Here is a 19,291-nt window from a genome sequence, read left to right on the forward strand (position 1 = left end):
ATGGCCTGTCGGAGGTCTGTCTGTCGTCCTTGGAGGGAACTTGGGTTGTGTGGTAATTGAATCACATTGGCACCGGTCTGGAAATCCCATTTAGGCCCTCTGTGATAAGAAAAAGGGCTTACGATGCCGACCACGCATTCCACTTCCAAATTAAATAGGTCCCCCTGTGTCAATTCAATGTTGTTTCCTCCTCAGCTGTTTGTGTTGTGCCACAGCTGTGTGCGCCATGCAGAGAGGAGGCCTTTCTCTGGAATTAACCACAATTTTAAAATAACTAAGCCAACGTGCTCCTGGCAGTCAGATCATCTCTTAGCTTAAAAAATAAAATCATGCAAGCGTGTCTATATCGTCTCTGTCGGGTGGAAATCTCATAGGTTTTTCTGTCAGACTTTTCATACTGCCTGGTATAGAGGGATGGTATTATATTCATTTTGATATTTAGATTAACAGGAACATATCAGATTCTCACTCAAGTTGGTTGTTGATTGGTCTCCGGTTGGAAAATGGACAGGACAAAAATAAACAGATAGTAGAACCACTCGTTATATTCGATTTATATTGATTTAATGCTTTGTATTTCGTTCTGACTGAATACAACTAATCAGAGATTATCTTGTCTGTCGGATGGAAACCTCATGTGTCCAAAAAACTGTTACTTTTCAGGTTTCAAAATTAACTATAGCAAAAGTAGTAGATCTACAAGCTCAAAACGGGTTGCTTTGCGTTTTGTGCTTGTGGTAGGGTGTAACTTATGGAAAAGTAGGGTGTTAACTAAACTTATGCAAAAACACAAAAGGTTAGAACTTAGGATACGAGGTTTCTGCCCGACAGGGACGAGATGCGTGTTTCAGTGGAAGAACCATTTGACGCTGTGCAACACCAACTATTACCGCTAATTACAGTCCGTCCCCCCCCCCCCCCCCCAATAGCTCACTTGCCATGTGAAGAGGTAGGGTGCTCTGCTGTGCCCCAGGCAGCCTCTATAGCTAACCATCTCCTCTCCTCCCCTCTCCTCTCCTCTCCTCTCCTCTCCTCTCCTCTCCTCTCCTCTCCTCTCCTCTCCTCTCCTCTCCTCTCCTCTGCACACATACTGCTTCCATTTAATCACAGAGTAGCTGACAAATTAGTGTGAGAATTTATAGCCGCAAATCCAACCTCCTCGGTTTGCCCACTCGCATTAATCTGTTCCCAAATCCCCCCCGCTCTCTCTCTCTCTCTCTCTCACACACACACACACACACACACACACACACACACACACACACACACACACACACACACACACGTGCGTGCATCCAGCATGTCTTGCTGTTTGATGCCACACAGACAATATAGCGATCCCGCGTTGCATTGTAATGATGCTGCTAATGATATCGTAGATTACAGCGCTTCATGCCTTTCGTGCCTCATCCCGATAATGTGCTGCGTTTCCACATTCTCTCTCCCTCCATGCTTTTGTTTCCCTCTGTTCCTTTCTTGTCTTAATGTCTATCTGTTATACCATTTATCTATCTCTCTCTCTCTCTCTATCTCTCTCTCTCTCTCTCTCTCTGTATCTATTTCTGTCTGTCGCTCCCGAGTCCCGGTACACCTCTCTCTATATCCGAGTACAAAACACTGATTTTGGCCTACGAGGCCAACCAAAGGCAAACCCCCATAGCTTCAAGATCTAACCCGTACTGTACTGTGTGAGCCTTCTTTAAAATACCCTGGACCAAGCTCCTACACTCTTCCTTCTTTAAAATACCCTGGACCAAGCTCCTACACTCTTCCTTCTCTACAACACCCTGGACAAAGCTCCTACACTCTTCCTTCTCTACAACACCCTGGACAAAGCTCCTACACTCTTCCTTCTCTACAACACCCTAAGCAAAGCTCCTACACTCTTCCTTCTTTAAAACACCCTGGGCAAAGCTCCTACACTCTTCTCTAAAACACCCTGAACAAAGCTCCTACACTCTTCTCTAAAACACCCTGGACAAAGCTCCTACACTCTTCTCTAAAACACCCTGGACAAAGCTCCTACACGCTTCTCTAAAACACCCTGGACAAAGCTCCTACACTCTTCTCTAAAACACCCTGGACAAAGCTCCTACACTCTTCTCTAAAACACCCTGGACAAAGCTCCTACACTCTTCTCCCTGCCTGGCTCCCTCAATCTGTGGAACGAACTCCCCATTGCAACTGCAGATCCAATTTCCCTCTGTAATTTGAAGACTCACCTCTTCAGACTCCACCTCCCCCCTTAGCACTTCACTCTCTGTCTCTCTGTACCCCTTCTTGCCTCCTTTGATGCTATACCAATTGGAGTGGTGTAAAGTAACTAAGTGCATGTCCTCAAGTAGGCCTACTGTACATATCTCTCTATATCCAAAGTACAAAACACTGATGTTGGCCTACTTGGTGACCGAAGGCATGGCGAACCCTATGCACCCCACCCTTTGCTTTCCTGGTTTTAATTTGAATCAGTCTGGATAAGAGCATCTGCTAATTACCTAAATTGTAATGGTAATAGTTATTGTTTCCCTCTATTCTCTTCTTTCTCTGTTTATCTGTTTGTGTGTGTGTCTCTCTCTCTCTCTCTCTCTCTCTCTCTCTCTCTCTCTCTCTCTCTCTCTCTCTCTCTCTCTCTCTCTGCAGCATCTCTTCTGCAACTCTAGAGCATTGGTTCTCAAAGTTGGGTCCACATCATTTGATCCTCTTTAGCCATAATTTATATACTTTGGCTATTCAACAATAGCAGATATACAAGCTCATAGATCTGCTATTTTTGACAAATCGAGAAAATGAGTGCAAATCTTGTATGTATTGTTTAACTCAAATTCTGGGGGAGGTTCCCTGGCACAAAATATGTTTTGAGACGGAGGGGTCTGCGGCCAAATGCATATCAATTTGGGAGTCCTTGGAATGAAAAACAAAGTTTGAGAACCACCACAGAGTGTACACATCTAAGAACTCATCGTAATAATGAATGCAACACTATACTGTATATATATCTGTAACAGGACGTTGTGGTCCTCTCTTGCAGCGTCTCTTCTGAAAGGCCTGAAGCACTCCAACATCGTGCTGCTCCACGACATCATCCACACCAAGGAGACCCTGACGCTGGTCTTTGAGTATGTGGTGAGTGTCCCCGTCCGTCCGTGTGTGTGTGTGTGTGTGTGTGTGCGTGTGCGAGTGTGTGTCATTGCTGTCGGGTAGAAACCTCTTAACTCCATATTCTAACTTTTTGAGTTATTTTCCCCCCTGTAAATGCATGTGCGTGCTTGCTCTAATCGATGGTTCACATGAATTCATATGAACTTTTTGATGGTTCACATGAATTGATATGACATTTTTGACAGTTTTATATCAAGAAAATGATTGAGCGATCCATCACCGACCTTGGCCTTCACCAGCTTACATGTGCGTTCCAGTGTTTTCTTTAATAGCCTCTCTCTCTCTCTCTCTCTCTCTCTCTCTCTCTCTCTTTCTCTCTCTACCAAAGCAACACGAGTTGCTCCGGCTATTTCTGTCGACGTGCTCTTTGTTTATGGGACGCTTCAGGAATGTTTAGCCTCCACATCTTAAAAGCGGGAGCTAGGTTTTTCCAGCCTGGGTTTGGTTGGTACCGTCGTGCCGTGGCAGGGCAGGCATATAAACACGAGCGGCGTGCTTGTTTATGCTGCGTGGGGGGAAAAGCCATGGCAACTTGGCGGCCATTTTTACTGGACCGACACACTGTTTTTAGCGGCGTTCCAAGACGTGCAGTGCATTATCCCTTTAATTAAGACCCGAGGCCGTTTCTACGACATGCCTTCTAAATCGGTAGTTCTCACACTTTCAAGGTTATTAAAAAATGCTCAAAAGTATGTAGCAGATGTACAAGCTCGCAGACGCTTTGTTGGTTTGTACATCTGCAATTTTTGAATATCCGCAAAAATCTGAAAAGATAAACACAGATGCTTTATATAAGTATAAATAATAGGTTATATCAGTACTGTATACTTAAGTACAATTTCATTGACTGTTTTTTTTTTTTTTTGTGTGCACAATTCCGACATACAGTCCCCGAGCATCACCAAGGATAAAAGAGTATTTCAATTGTTTTATGCTTTATACTTAAATCTTGTCCATGGCCAAATCTTTGTCCATGGCCAAACACAACTCAATTTGGCAGAACCACTGCAATAGGGAGGCATAACTAACCGCCGAGCGTCGTCTTCCTTCAAAGCTCTGAGCTCTGCTAAAGCCTTTTAAATTAGATCCATCTTTGATGTTAGTGGTGCAGTGATGCAGTGGACAGGACACACAAGCACACACACACACACACACACACACACACACACACACACACACACACACACACACACACACACACACACACGCACAGGTATGCAACACGTTTTGAGCTTGTAGATTTAGACTAGATTAGATTAAATTAGATAGATTAGATTTTTGCTGCTTTTGAATTTGAATCCTGAAAAGTAACAGTTTTGGAACTAATGGTTTTACAGCCGGCAGAGACAAAGTCAAAGTCATCATGCATTCAAATTAATGTAATTATGTCAAATGGAGGAGAGGAGAGGAGAGGAGAGGAGAGGTCGGCTAGGCATGGAGGAGGTAGTTCTCCTTGTCTTTATCTCAGTGTTGGGGAAACGGTGAGATAAAGTGTGCATGTGACCTGATGTAGAATCAGAGCTGCTTCCACTCGTCAAACCACTGTGAACCCACCCAGCTGTGCTGGCTTTGCATCGTTAAGAAGACATGACCTGACCTTGGCATGTCGGAGCCAAATAATATATCCAGTAAACCTTGTACACTGTTAAAACCCAGAGTGTTCATTCTGCACAGACAGTGTACATACAGTAATGACCCTTGGTTAAAACCCATTTTGACCTGAGATCAGATTCTAAAAATGTCCTCTACATCCTGACAGTTTTCTGAAAAAGCTATGTTTCTATGTCAGTCGTTCTCAAAAATAGCAGACCTACAAGCTCGTAGCGTGCCACTCGGTGGCGCTCTATGAGCTTGTAGATCTGCTATTTTTCAATAGCTAAAGCATAACATAATGCTAACACCAAAAAGGGTTCCCGCCCAAAATGGGTTAAGTTATCAGTGTGAGCTATAGACTTGAGTCTGACAAACTGATGGATATGCATTTAAACATGTAAAAAGAAAAAGAAAAAAATGTCATAAATGGCGTATCACATCAAATGGAGATTCGCCTGAACATGCTAGCCACATGAATATGGGGATTTGCTTCATTTCCCACTCATGAATATGGAACATGGCAGCAGAGAGACTATTTGACTGAAATAGGGGGGAGAATAATGCAACAAAAATGTGTTGTGTGTCACTGTGGACCTTGTTTGCAGCGACAGTTTCACGCCTGTTCAGTCCTCTCCATGTGCTTCAGCCCCCAGTCCGTGGTTTGAGTCACAGACTGCTGCTTTACATACAGACTGGCTTCTCACCCAGCCAGACAAATCAATTCATTTTATCTTCTCCTCCAGAGACTAATGATGATTGACAAGGAGAGGGAGAGAGAGGGAGAGAGAGGGAGAGAGAGAAAGAGAGAGAGAGAGAGAGGGAGAGAGAGAGAGGGAGAGAGAGAGAGGGAGAGACGGACGTGCTGGTGTCTTCCAGTCAGATGGACAGGATAGTTTGAGTCGCAGCGTGAATTATTCATGAGCGGGTAGACATTTATATTTATCTGGGGGTCTGCGGGACCCAGCGGTGGCAGCAGTTAGTAAATACCAGCGGCATAGCAGACACACACACACACACACACACACACACGTTGCGGCAGACATAGCTGTCGATAGCGAGCAGCTATCATTCAGCCTGAAAACACGGCGGACATAAATGCTTTCAGAAGAGACACGGCGGCGCACGCTGTGATTGGGTTCACGTGTGCGATGTCATCCCGTCCAGCGGGAAAGACACTTTGTTGGAGGACGCCGACTGTACAGCGTACAAGGTGTACAACTACTGTAAACGACCTCAGTCTGTCACTCGGGGGAGTGGCGGTAAACAAAGATGAACAAGGCTTTAGTGCTTCTGTTACCTGTAAGGCGGCGTGTCCACTGAGAACGCCTTTTGAGCTGATCGATTTGAAAGACGCAGCACAGTCTTGTAGAGTCGGGTGGGAAAAACGGGGCCTCCGCGATAATCGGTTCCATAGTTTAATGTGGCTCTTTTTCGCCGAAAAACACCAGAAAGCACAGAAAATAAGCGTTATGCTAAACCAGCTGTAAAATGTTGTGATCGCGTGATTTCTGGGTGTACTTTTCTCTGTTGATCCTGGGATCATTCACAGGCTGCGTGCGGTAGAGCGCCCTCTATTGTAAAACACCGAAAACAAATCATGACGAGAATCTCGTCATTGGCAGGCAATTAATTAATTTAACCAGGCAGGACAAATTGATAAATTATTCTTATTTACAAAAGTGTGTACTGGCATAAGGCAAGGCCTTATGAGGGAAATGGGGGGCTAAAATAGACCAATCGGGGGGAAAAGCAAATAAGCCACAGCACAGTAAAAGAAAGAGCACAATCAATAAACACAATCAATAAACACAATAAAACATACTGTAAATGTAACCACGCATTACTTGCAGACACCCAATAATAACAAGCAAATAAACGTGTCCATAATTGATAATAAAAGCCGATCTAGTGTCCAGTAGAGTTTCAACCTTCTGTGCACTGTACTGTATACTGCACTGCACTGTATTCTGTATACTGTACTGTTCTGTAGGACATTCCAGTCTCCGACTGCAGCAGAGTGAAAAGCTGCAGCAGATTACTGTTGACCAGAGTGTCTGACTGAATTAACATTGTTCTCTGTGTGTGTGTGTGTGTGTGTGTGTGTGTGTGTGTGTGTGTGTGTTCCACAGCACACAGACCTGTGTCAGTACATGGACAAGCACCCCGGAGGTCTGCATCCAGACAACGTTAAGGTATGTACCTGTACAGTAAATATTGTCGATACTCGGATGGACAAGCTTGTACATCTGACATTTATCCATTTATACCCCCCACCCCTCCCCCCCCAGTGGCTCTGTTGTTCACTGTAGTATCTTGTCGGTCACGAAGGAACGGCTCAAATGAACCAGTTCTTTTATGGTGAACGAAATGAACTGTAGGTCACTTCCATGACAGATCTAGTATGTGATGCAGTGAGAGAGACCGCTCGGTCGCACACCGCTCCTCTTTCCTCATTGCGGGAGGCGAGCTGTAGGGCGAGGCCAGGAGCTCTCTGGAAGAAACAGAAGCAGGAGGAGGAGAAGGGATGACTGACTGATTTCGTTCACACTCTGAATGAAGTGAATGAGTTTTTAGGTTTCATGACATTGATTTTCATTTATTTTTCGTTTTTCTTTTAGGTTTTATGACCTCAATTACACCCCAAAAACCTGAACTTCAGTGTATTTTCTGTGGTCTGGAGTTTTCTCTGGGGTTTGGAAGCCTTTTGAGCTGCAATTAATACTGGCAAAACAGTGAAAACAGTGACATCGGCTGCAAATCCCATTGACATATATGGGATTTGCAGGCTGAGACATCACAAACAGCAGGAACATCAGAGCACTTGTTTGAGCCAGAAAACTCAAGACCACAGAAAATCTACTGAATGATAAACGTTCTGGTTTTTTTGGGTGCAATTGAGCTCAGAAAACTTTCTTTTTATGTCACAAACTTTAACACTTACATTATGGTTTTTACCAGCTTGCAGAGCTGATCAATGATCAGGCAGCTCAGACTTCAACACTTCTGTACTTCAACACTTTTTGCCCATTGGCTATTTACCGTGTATTTGGCTATCCTTAAAGCCAATGGGGAGACTGACGCTGTAGTATGAGTCAGCCGCCAAGTCATTAGACCTCCTCCTTCACTGAGTAGGTGTAGTTAATTAAAATATGGACATAAGAGGTTTCTGCCCGACAGCAAATATATTATTTGTATATCTTGATGTTGTAGGCAACAATTAGTAAATGACACAAGACAACTGTTAAAACAGTGCTGTGAAAGTGCAGTTGAGTTGAAATGACACACGCTCACCGATAATTATATCACAGTGGTTGTAGCAGTGTTTGTGTCTAAATGCTAATTTGATCCATCAAGCAGCAGACACGCTAATAAGCTCTTATGGCCCCTGATTAGTAAATAAGATGATGAGTGATGAGTGACAATGCTGGCCCTCCCTCACAAAACCCAATGAAGGAAATTAAACTGCTGCCGCCCGTCCGTCTGTCTGTCTGTCTGTCTGTCTGTCTGTCTGTCTGTCTGTCTGTCTGTCTGTCTGTTACATCAGACTTATTAAACTGTGTGAAGGTTCTTCTGTTTCCCACTAACATGGAGTGGGACTTCAAAGAGGGACGTGGGAGTGGTGGGAATGAAGACGTTTTGATTCTGTTGTCTGGCATGAGAGCATCCTCCTCCTTCTGCACACATGCTATGCGCACGCATGCACGCACACACGCACGGCGCACGCACTCACACACACACACACACACACACACACACACACACACACACACACACACACACACACACATATTCATATACTTGTGAACACATCAACATTTTAGAACGGTGTGCCATTTTTAACCCTAAGCAAAAATAGCCAATCTACAAGGTCACAAGTGTCACAGCCTGTGACAAGTGACACACACACACACACACACACACACACACACACACACACACACACACACACACACACACACACGTACGTGCAAGCACTCACTCAGACTCCTTGTAGAAGGTTTGTTGCCAGATCATTAGACCTCCTCCCTGTTCCTCCCACCTGCCTCTCTGTCTCTGGACCTGCTTGTTGTTGTGTATTAGCATTGGTGTTGTGTTGTTGTTGTTGGGCGGGTGTCAGTGTTCATTTTGACAAATTTTGATTTAGTTTTAGTCACATTTTAGTCATCTAAAAAGTTTAGTTTTTGTCTAGTTTCTGGTGACTAAATAGATTTTAGTCAACTCAATCTACAGTAGGATAGATGGTTTCCTTTGGCGGGCTGTGACGGCGTCGTAATGACTGATTCCTGCTCAGCTGCAGGCCGAAAACCAGGGCCAGGGTTCATGGCCATTTAGAGTAGAAGTAGAAGTGTTATCACAATGCTTGACCATACATGGGGACATTCTCGTATATGGGGAATGGTGAGTGACGGGCATTGCAAGTTACGGGGACTGGCCTGGGGTGTGTGATGGGAATTGTGACTTCATGACAGAATTGTGGGTTATGTGACAAAAAACGCAAGATTTCATAGTCCTCTGCGACCTTCGGTCGCAATGAATGTAGTCAAATTCTGGTTGTACTTTGGCATGACGTCACTGCCAAGCGCCAAAAAGCGGATCTACAAATGAACAAAACATCACGATGCGACGGAGTTGCACAGCATATATGCACATAATTATTATGTGCATATTTAAATAAATAATCATACCGTGAGCTCGGAAATCTCACGGTATCAATACTGTGACTGTTTATGCTGCTGTAATATGGTGTACCTTTCCATGCCTAGGTGTCACGATGCGACACGATATACAGCTTGTACTGTATATCTGCTATTGTTTTCGATGCGTGACACAATGTGTCACTAAGTATCAATAAGGCCATCTTGCATCCTGTGTCAACGGAACTGCAAATTCCAAAGACCCCCAGTTTGATATGCATTCATACCTTCTACCTCATTGGATCTCTGGGACCCCAATCTATTCTACACCGTAACATCGTCAGTAAATGTAAATGTTACGCTGACGAGTGTACAATTTGATCCGAATGGAGCTTTAGGGGTCCATTTTACCGTGCACGCTTAATCCCAGTTTCCGAATGGGTGATTATGTCACTTATACAGGGTAAACAATGGAAAGTGTATAAGGCTGACTGACGTCTCAGGTTGGAACGTGAACCTTCGTCATAACCCAGAGGCTCCCGTCGCGTGCCGTTGTGGGATTGCGTTGAGTTGAAATGAAGGTTTAGAGATGCTGGAAGATTTGTTTAGTCTTAGTTTCCTCCCCTCAGCCCTGCTTTAAAGGATAACTGTGACTGCTTGTGGTTTGATGTGACAGTGTGGTGGCCCTCGCTGGGGGACGCCACGCACGCCCAGCTTTCCGGCGCGTGACGTTGAAGAAGACCCTAAGGGACGGTCGTCAAGTCACTCAAAGCTGTCAGATAGTCAACAACACAGGTGTCGGTGCGAGACTGACGGCAACAAACCAAACCCCCCCCCAACTATACAGTATATGCAGCTCTCTCTCTCACACACATACACACACACATATACCCACACACACACGCACACGCACTCACACTCACTCTCTCAGGATAATCCTAATTTATTCACAGTAATCTTGACACCGCTGCTGTCAACAGCAGAGAGAAGAAAAAGTAGTACTTAGCATAAATCCGTGCTGCTGACAAAAGGTGTGAACTGTTGGTTACATAACTTGCGTGGCACGTGCTCCCTCCCTCCCTCCCTCCCGGCCTCGTTAAGTCCAATCGTTGCTGGAAACTAGGTTTTGCGTGTCCAAAACTGTAACTTTTCAGTAAATGTTGGGGAGAACATTGTGTTCCAGTGGATCTGATGTAGTTTTTTTGTCACAAGCTGAGTTAATACTTTTAATTCGTTTTTTTAATGAAAGTGAAAAGTGTGTCTGTATTACTAGTGTATGTATACACCAATGAGGGAAAAAGAGACACAGGGCAACACACAGAATAATTCACATTATCACCCTGGGGTCATAACAGTGGAGTTAAGAGGTTTCTGCCCAACAGCAACAATGTACAGTAACATCCTTCCATTAGCCATGCCACGAGGGGGGCAACACTGCTACATGCTGAGTGTTTATCCATAGTATTTAACACTCTTAAAGGCCCAAAATCAAGACATTTGTGGCTTTAGAAATTGTTGAAGCACATGAACCGTAGCGTCCCCTACTGTGTGTGTCATGATAGGTAAACATTAAATGTTTAGATGAACATTCTGCAAAAAATGCAGAAAAAGCTCACTGCGAGCTGACGGACGGACAGGCGGGCTAGCGGACGGACGGATGGGCAGATGAATGGCCAGACGGCTGCGGTTTAATTAGTGTTTTGTGAGGGAACCCTCATCACTCTGCCACCATCTTATTAACTAATCAGCGACATAAAAGCTATTAGCGTTAGTCTGCTGCTGATGGATCGAATTAGCATTTAGACACTCTCCTACTATACTGTAGTGTGCGTGTGCGTGCGTGTTCACCACATGTTTTTCAGATGTGTGTTAGCATGTTGTTTAGACAGATGCTAGGTTCATTGGCTACCTGGTATGCTCTAATATACAGGATGCTCTTTTTGAGGCACCACCACAATGTTCTCTCTGTCTCTTATTTAACTAAATCACTTCCTGTTTACCAAACAGTGGGCCACGTCTGGGTTGCCGTCTTGCCGACCAATTTTTGTGTCGCAAGTAAAAAAAATCACTTCTTTTTTGTTTCCTACATTTAAAAGAAGAAATATATCATTTAATTTCAAGGATTAAACAAAATAATCACAACTTTCCAAAATAAAAATATCCATAAATACATTTTAAAACGCATTTAAGTGAGTAGTGAAAATAGCAGATCTACAAGCTCAGCTTGTAGATTTATTTGCTTGTAGAACTATATTTTCACTAGTTTGCGTCTGAAAACGACCTTCTTGTTTCCTGACTAGATTGCATGTTTACTGTGCTTATACCGATCTCACACTTGTAAGTCGTGGTGGATAACTGCTAGACACTTAAATTATAATCATAAAGTGTGCGTGCGTGCCTGCGCGTGCCTCGGGTCTGTGTGCGACATATGTAATCATAAAGCATGATTACTCTTCCGCACTAATTGGTGTTTGAGAGGGGGAGGAATAAGCTCTGCGGTGGCATTGGACCAGTCATTTGCATAATCTATCCCCTCGGGCACCGACCCTACCCCATCAACAACAACCTGTCGCTATCTGCACACCACCGCCTTGCTAACCATGACGTAGTAATCACCATCATATACCCATCATGAGCATTGTCTTCTCTCCGTGGAGCAGAGCATTATGATAAGGATGGGAGCTGGATAGGCTGTGCATTATCTATCAGTGGAGTGGTGGAAGAAGTACTCAGATTTTCTTACTCACTGTACAAGTGGTAATATTCTCTGTTACCAGTAAAAAGCCCTGTGCTCAAAAGTCTACTTGAGTAAAAGTATTGGCATCAAAATATAAAAAAATTACCAAGGTAAAAGCACTAAAAACCATGTATACAATAGGGCTTAACTAATGTTCTTGAGGACCCACTCAAACCCCCTCGTGTACCCATAGCAGTCCGCGGAACCCACTTTCAGAAGAGGAAGTAAACTATTCCATATGGCCATCACTATTGGACTCATTTAGAGCGTTTCTCTCCATGGAGACGAGCATTATGAAAAAGATGTGAGTATAGGATAGGCCGTGCGTTTTCTATCGGTGAGATGAAGTCCAGTCTGGCTCTCCTGCCCGACATTCCCTCTCATTCTGCGGGCAAAGCAGGAGGCCATACATCACACTGACAGCAGCACACTGGGGCTCTGAGCATCCACTTTCACTGGGACACGGGCAGAGTAATGCAATGAGCCGCTCAGATGCACTGTTCAAACCCAAGCCTAATTCTCAGCGGTGGAAAGTAACCTTTACATAAGGATAATAAGGTTGAGGTACTTTTACTTTAATTACATTTCTCAACGCATTAAGACCTGAGGCCGGTTCTACAAAGGCCTTCTAAATCAGTGGTTCTCTTCTTTCTTTCTTTCTTTTTTTCGTGCCAAGAAACCACCCATTTATGTCCTGTAAAGCGACTTTGGGTACTATAGTGCTATATAAATCATATAAATCATATTATTATGCATTACATAACATAAATACTGTATGGCCGGTTTTAATGGGTTAATACGTCTTTATATTCTACTCCACTACATCTCAAGACAGATATTGTACTTTTTACTCCTTTTGACAGCTTTAGTTTAGTAGTTACTTTGCAGATTTATATCAATAATTTACCAAATTATTCATAAAAAAAGCTTCTAGTGGATCGGCTATTTTTGGCGTATAAAATAGGGGTTTAAAAATGGTTAATAATTCATAATTATATACAGTATGCTGAGTTAGTCCTACTTTTACTTTTGGTGCTTGAAGCATATTTTGATGCCAATACTTTTGTACTTTTACTCAAGTACATTTTTGAATACAGGACTTCATGTTTATTGTTTAACAGCATTTGTGGTATTGTCGCTTTTACTCTAATAAAAAGAGTAAGAAGAGTACTTCTTCCACCACTGGTGGTGTTCAGATGTCAGACCGTATATATTGTAATTGCTGAGATCTCATTCACTGGGCTGCTCTGCAGGCCTGCATGCAAACTGACTGATCTGGGCCAAGAAGCATGGAAATGAGGAGAGAGAGAAGGAGGAGACAGATGTGTGTGCTTTATGTGTGCATGACTGATTCATATGCATTAATAACACGCAATGCACGCACGCACGGACGCGCGCGCGCTCACACACACACACACACACACACACACACACACACACACACACACACACACACACACCACTGCCAACAACATGAACATCTCACTACCAAAAGACAGTCCTCACTGTCAGGTGGAAACCTTGGCTTGTTTTGTTTTGTTTTCTAAATCAATGCTAGTCACACTTTGCATCTCTCTGTGGGTATTAAATATGAACAGCCCATCTTAGACTTTTAAAAAGCACACCCATGTGAACTGAGCAGTGTCTATACCAGCGGTGCCCACACCTTTTTGACTTGAGAGCTACTTTCAAAATGAGCAGCTCAACAAGATCTATACCCACCAAAAATACTTATCCCATTGCTGAGAGGGGCTTTGGAATAGCGGCGCTGTCATTGACAGACTTTGTTTTAATAAAGCTAACTAAATATTGATTGAATTTGAATTGAATACTGAACTAAATATTCATTGTATTGTGGGTTTGAGCTGACAGGCCCTTTTTGATGTCAATCAATCAAGTCACCCCGTCAATCAAGTGGCAGATGCCAAACATATTTACATTATATTATGTGTCTCTAGGGGCGTGTCATGTGGTCTACCTGCACACCCTTTGTGATCTACTGGTAGATTGCAATCAACTTTTTGGAAACCCCTGGTCTATACTGTAGCAATATAGGTGCTTTTTTCAGAAGACTCTTTGATGGATTTAGAACCGTGGTTCTCAACAATAGCAGATGTCCAAGTTCACAGAACAGCACGGCACAAAGTCTTAATGGATTGAAAGTGACACTTTGCTGATTGGGATATTGGGGCGTGTGTGTGTGTGTGTGGGGGGGGGGGGGGGCAGTGAAGACGCCAGTAGAGAGGGAAGAGGCTAAAGAAAGCGGTGTTAAATGGAGTGAGAAGAGGCTCCCATCTGTCAGCCAGTGTGTCCATGGTCGCTTATCTGTCCCATAGAGCGCCTGCATGATGGTGGCCTTAATGTTGCGTATCCACACAGCACATCAGTCCGCACCGCTGTTCGGTGGCCACTCAGCACTACTTCCACATAGGGGTGTAATTGTGGACGTCCCTTGATGAGTCCTCAGGGAGGACTGCTGCTGCTGCTGGGTTTAGTTTACCACTAAACCCTCTAGACCTGAGTTGGCTCTTTACTTGGACTGCTTTGTTCTGGCAGGCCAAATCTCTTTGTTCGAATACAGCCGATAGATCAGCGGTTTTTTGACTAATGTTCACCCCTAGAATATGGATGCCGGGGTTCAAGTGGGTAACCCCACTAATGCATATAAACTTGTGTTGCAGAGTCAACCTTTTCATAGATTCCATAATTATATAGTTATGTTACTAGTTACTGGAAAAATAATAGATAATGAGATTGATGATAATATTACTGAAAGTGATATTATTACTTTAGTTACTTGACAACACTGGTGCTGACTCAGCAGAGCTCTTCTCTTCCAGAATCATCTTCTGGATGTGTGGTCATGTATTGCTTTAATACACTCTCTCTCTCTCTCTCTCTCTCTCTCTCTCTCTCTCTCCTCTTATGAAACAGTTTTGAATAGCCAATGCTAAAATGAAACAAGATGCTTTCCCGGTTAATATAATTTAGTATAATTTACAGTCTTGTGTAATAATTTCTCCCCAGGCGCCAACGAGAACAAGTGATTTAATGGCCGCGGCTGCATTGTAAGCGGAGGGATCAGGCCGCTAGACATTAACGGTCAATACATTAGTTTTACACTAGCGCTGTGATTGATGCGGTAACAGTAGCTTCCCCCGTAATTTAATTGTGTAAAAGTTAATGCTACCTGCCAGGCTGCCTCTTGGCTCGCGGGCATGGCGCGGAGGCCATGGCTGTGTCGGGTTCCCATCGATCTCATTGGTTAGGTTAGGAGGACATTTTACTCAAGTACGGTACTTACAGTATGTACAATGTTGAGGTAGTTTGACTTTACTTGAATATGTCCTTTCATACTTCTACTCTACTACATCTCTAGTTGCAAGTTACCTCTGCAGATTTCACCCATAAATACAGGGAAAGCATCGGTGTCATTTAGATTTAAGCTAAAATGCAATATTTTATACTTTGGCTATTTAAAAGATAGAATAGATAGATAGATAGATATACAATCTCATACAGTAGCATGCCGCAATATGAGCTCGTAGCTTCTTTTTTTTTATCGTGATCATTTGTGCAAATCTTTGAACATGTTTAACTCAAATATTTGTTTCTGGGGTCCCTGGAACTAAATGTTTTGAGATGAGATGAAAAATGTGTAAAAATATTTAAAGTATATTTTGATGGCAGTACTTTTTTACCCAAGTAAACATTTGGAATACAGGCCTTTTAACCCATTTTAGGCGGGAACCCCTTTTGGTGTAGCTATTTAAAAATAGCAGATCTACAAGCTCATAGCGCGCCACCGAGTGTCGCCCTACGAGCTTGTAGATCTGCTATTTTTGAAAAATCGAAGAACGACTGTCATTTTCAAACAGACATTTTTAGAATCTGATCTCGGGTCAGAATGGATTAATATACACTAACAGAATACATACTTATACATGGAGGCCAATCTCCTGGACAAAGAAACAATGTGGTGCAGCCCTCCCTTGTCCCTAAGGAACTCACATCAAAGCGGCCCTTCCTCGCCCACACCAAAACCCACACTCAAAACCCATCTTTTCAGACTTGCATTCCCTACCTAATTCTACCTAATTATGATCCCCTTTTCCACCTTTCATTCTCTTTTGTGTTCCTTTAACTACCTTAAACTTTTCCAAATAAAGTTGTTTTTATTTAGTTTCTGTAAAGCGACTTTGAGTATCTAGAAAAGCGTTATATAAATGGCATTATTATTATCATTGTGGTATTGCTACTTTACTACAACGGTACTGACTACCTCTTCCACCACTGCATATCGGGTTGCCATTGATCTGTGTAGATCTCATTGGGAGATGGCCATTCCGCCCCACTGTGCATATACAATCTAATAAGCAGAGCACTTCCATGGCAGCCTGCGGATGATGTCACAGCCACTTGTGCTCAATTTCAGCCGCAGTACCGACAAACTGTAATCAATCAAAGACGAGAGACGTAAAACATTATTAGTGTGCTTGAATTGTACAGCCAAGTTGTCATTGTGATGCTGAGGGAGTGTACGTGCTCTCACAGCTGCACCTGTGGTTCAGTTTTGCTTATTATCAGCGACTTTGGGCTTGTTGTTTCTCTTAGTAAGACAAGTACGTAGGAGAGGCTTATTGTCGGTATCGGCCAGAGCATGGGAGTCTGTACCCGTTACAATGCACTAGACCCCTGGGAGATGGATTGCTGAGGTAGAGCGCAACACATAGTCCACTGCTTAACTACCCTACCTACCCTATACAATTCTTTGAGCGAAGTCTCCTGGTGCCCTCGGCCCCATCCTTTTGTCCCTCTGCACCAAATCTCTTTGGCAAAAACAGCCAATCTTCACGTGTTTACAACGTGATGTGTTGTGAGCTTGTAGATCTGCTACTCCTGCCACCGGTTCACCTACTATTATTGCATGAATAGTGAAGCTGCGCAAACGGTTCAGGTGGTCGAAGCCTTATATACTTTGTTGTTCAACAAACAGCAACACTAGTTGATCTACAACAGAGGTGCTCACACTTGACTTGAGATACTTTCAAAATGTCCAGCTTAACAAAATCTACCCACCAAAAAAAGTATGTATTATCCCATGATTGTTGAAAAGAGTTTAAAAGTTTACATGAGAAGGCTATACAATTTTAAATGTTGGCATTTAGCAGACGTTCTTAATCCAGAGCGATTTACAGTAAGCAAGAACAAAATATGGTAATACATCAAATACATACAAAATAGTCATCAAGAATCGTGCATAAGCTAAGAACCTAACAGTGGAATATCTATATAATGAAACTATGCGTATACACTATAGAGTGCTATGTCTACATAAAATGCTATCTAAGTTACATAAATTGAGCCTTTGCATACGCAGTCTGAAGAGGTGGGTTTTCAGACTACGGTGGAAGATTATGAGTGAGTCTGCACTAGTTCTGATTGCAATGGGAAGTGCAATAGTCCATAGTTTTGAAGCCACAAGGGAGAAGAGTTTGAGACGTGTGGCGGCTTTGGAATAGCGGTGCTTACATATTAAACCGCATGCACTTGGAAGGGGGGAAATGGAATAGTTTTTTCTCTTTGTGTATAACTTTGTACATAGTTAACATGGATAAAAGGACATTCTGTGGTTATGTTAGCAATTCTTCCCCCCCCCCCCCATCCCTCAATCTCATCAGCAGCAGCTGATCCCAGGGCTGGAATTCCCCCAGCCAGGCCTACATACTGGACAGAACACATTCCAGGATTAAACTATCTACTTTCCTCTCCTCTCCCCTTAAAACTCATTCAATGCCAGAATAAATAATCATTTAATTCAACCAGCTTCACAATCAAGAATATCACGGTCCGGAAACCGGAAGTAAAAGTGGCTGTGCCACATGTCTCCCGCGATCTTGAATTCACCCGAAACATGATATTTTGTAGCGGAATAAAGCTTGTTTTGATGAAGAACACGAGGCAGACGGCAAGCTGACGTTTCACTGTGGAGTAACAAGAGATGCAGTTGGTTAGAATCTGAGGTATAAATGATCAACAATTGGAAATATCCAAGTAAACCCTGAGATCCTACTTACTACTTAAGTACAGTACTTGAGTAATGAGCACATCATCTGTGTCGGGTGGAACCCCCCCGCCCCCGGTGCCAGTGTGGTCGTCTGTAATGCCTCTAGTCTGTTCACCCTTTGGTTTATCTCTTGCTCTCTTTCTTTTTTTTCCCCTTGCTCTTTTTCTCTGGTTATCTCGTCCAGCCTCGTTACAGTGGGTTAATTAGTGTAGTTTACGCCTTTGTCTGCCGGCGTCCTTTCATATTACCTCCCAGCCAGATGGACGGACGGATCCCGGTCACTTATTCTAGTGGGCTGAGCCTTTTTCTGTCTCCTAGCAGATGTCTGCTCTGTCAGACTGCCAAGTGCATGACCGCCATGAGCTCCCACTGTACTGTAGCCTACAGTAACCAAGTACATTTAGTCAAACAAAATGAGACTTATGCTCTATATTTTTGGCTATTTTTAAATCGTTTGTAAACTTGGAGTGCCTTTTGCTTTGCTATGGTAATGCAGTGCAGCCATTGCATTTTGAATTCACATTCACTCAAGTAACATTTGGAATACAGGCCTTGTAATTTGTGACAGGGTATTTCTACTTTGTGACAGGGTATTTTTTTTTGTTGTAAAAGAGTACTTCTTCTTCCATCTGTACCGCCGGAAACACAAGATGACAGTACAGTCGCACAAAACCACCCGACAACACGTTCATCTTCCTTTTCCATTCTTCCCCCTCCATTTTTAGCATGCAGGACCCAGCCTTGAATTTAAATGTATCCACTCCATCTGACAGCTCCTGTGTGTAGCTGTAATTTCCCTTCAAATCGGGGCCATCTTGAAAACAAGAAGGGGTGCATGCTAGAATCGCCCAAACAGACGATGCCCTTTGATCTGCACTATCTATCAAATAGTATTATGCTAATTGGGCGGCATAGCTCTGTTTCTCTCCATAGCAGAAACGGTATAAGCATCTCCGTTAAACCAATAAGATCTGTGGGCCGATTCTACAAATGTCTTCTGAACTGTTTCATGAAAAACCTACACTGTGTTGCTTTATATCACTTGTGATCAAACTTGTTCATGTCAAGGACCAGCCGCGTCCCCCCATCTCAATTGATTCT

The 19,291-nt window shown here is 43.3% G+C and overlaps 1 protein-coding gene across 5 annotated transcripts in view; it reads left to right on the forward strand.

Moving 5' to 3' along the window:
* Nucleotides 1-19,291, forward strand: part of cdk14 (cyclin dependent kinase 14) — a 240,040-nt gene that overhangs the window by 86,914 nt on the left and 133,835 nt on the right. For all 5 annotated transcript variants that reach the window (XM_080767195.1, XM_080767196.1, XM_080767197.1 and 2 more), the window contains 2 exons: nucleotides 3,029-3,123; nucleotides 6,882-6,944. In XM_080767195.1, the coding sequence (XP_080623321.1) occupies nucleotides 3,029-3,123; nucleotides 6,882-6,944 (158 nt within the window). The remainder of the gene's footprint in view (nucleotides 1-3,028; nucleotides 3,124-6,881; nucleotides 6,945-19,291) is intronic.

This window comes from Protomyctophum bolini (genome assembly GCF_963924005.1).
Source record: "Protomyctophum bolini genome assembly, chromosome: 7".
NCBI lineage: Eukaryota > Metazoa > Chordata > Actinopteri > Myctophiformes > Myctophidae > Protomyctophum > Protomyctophum bolini.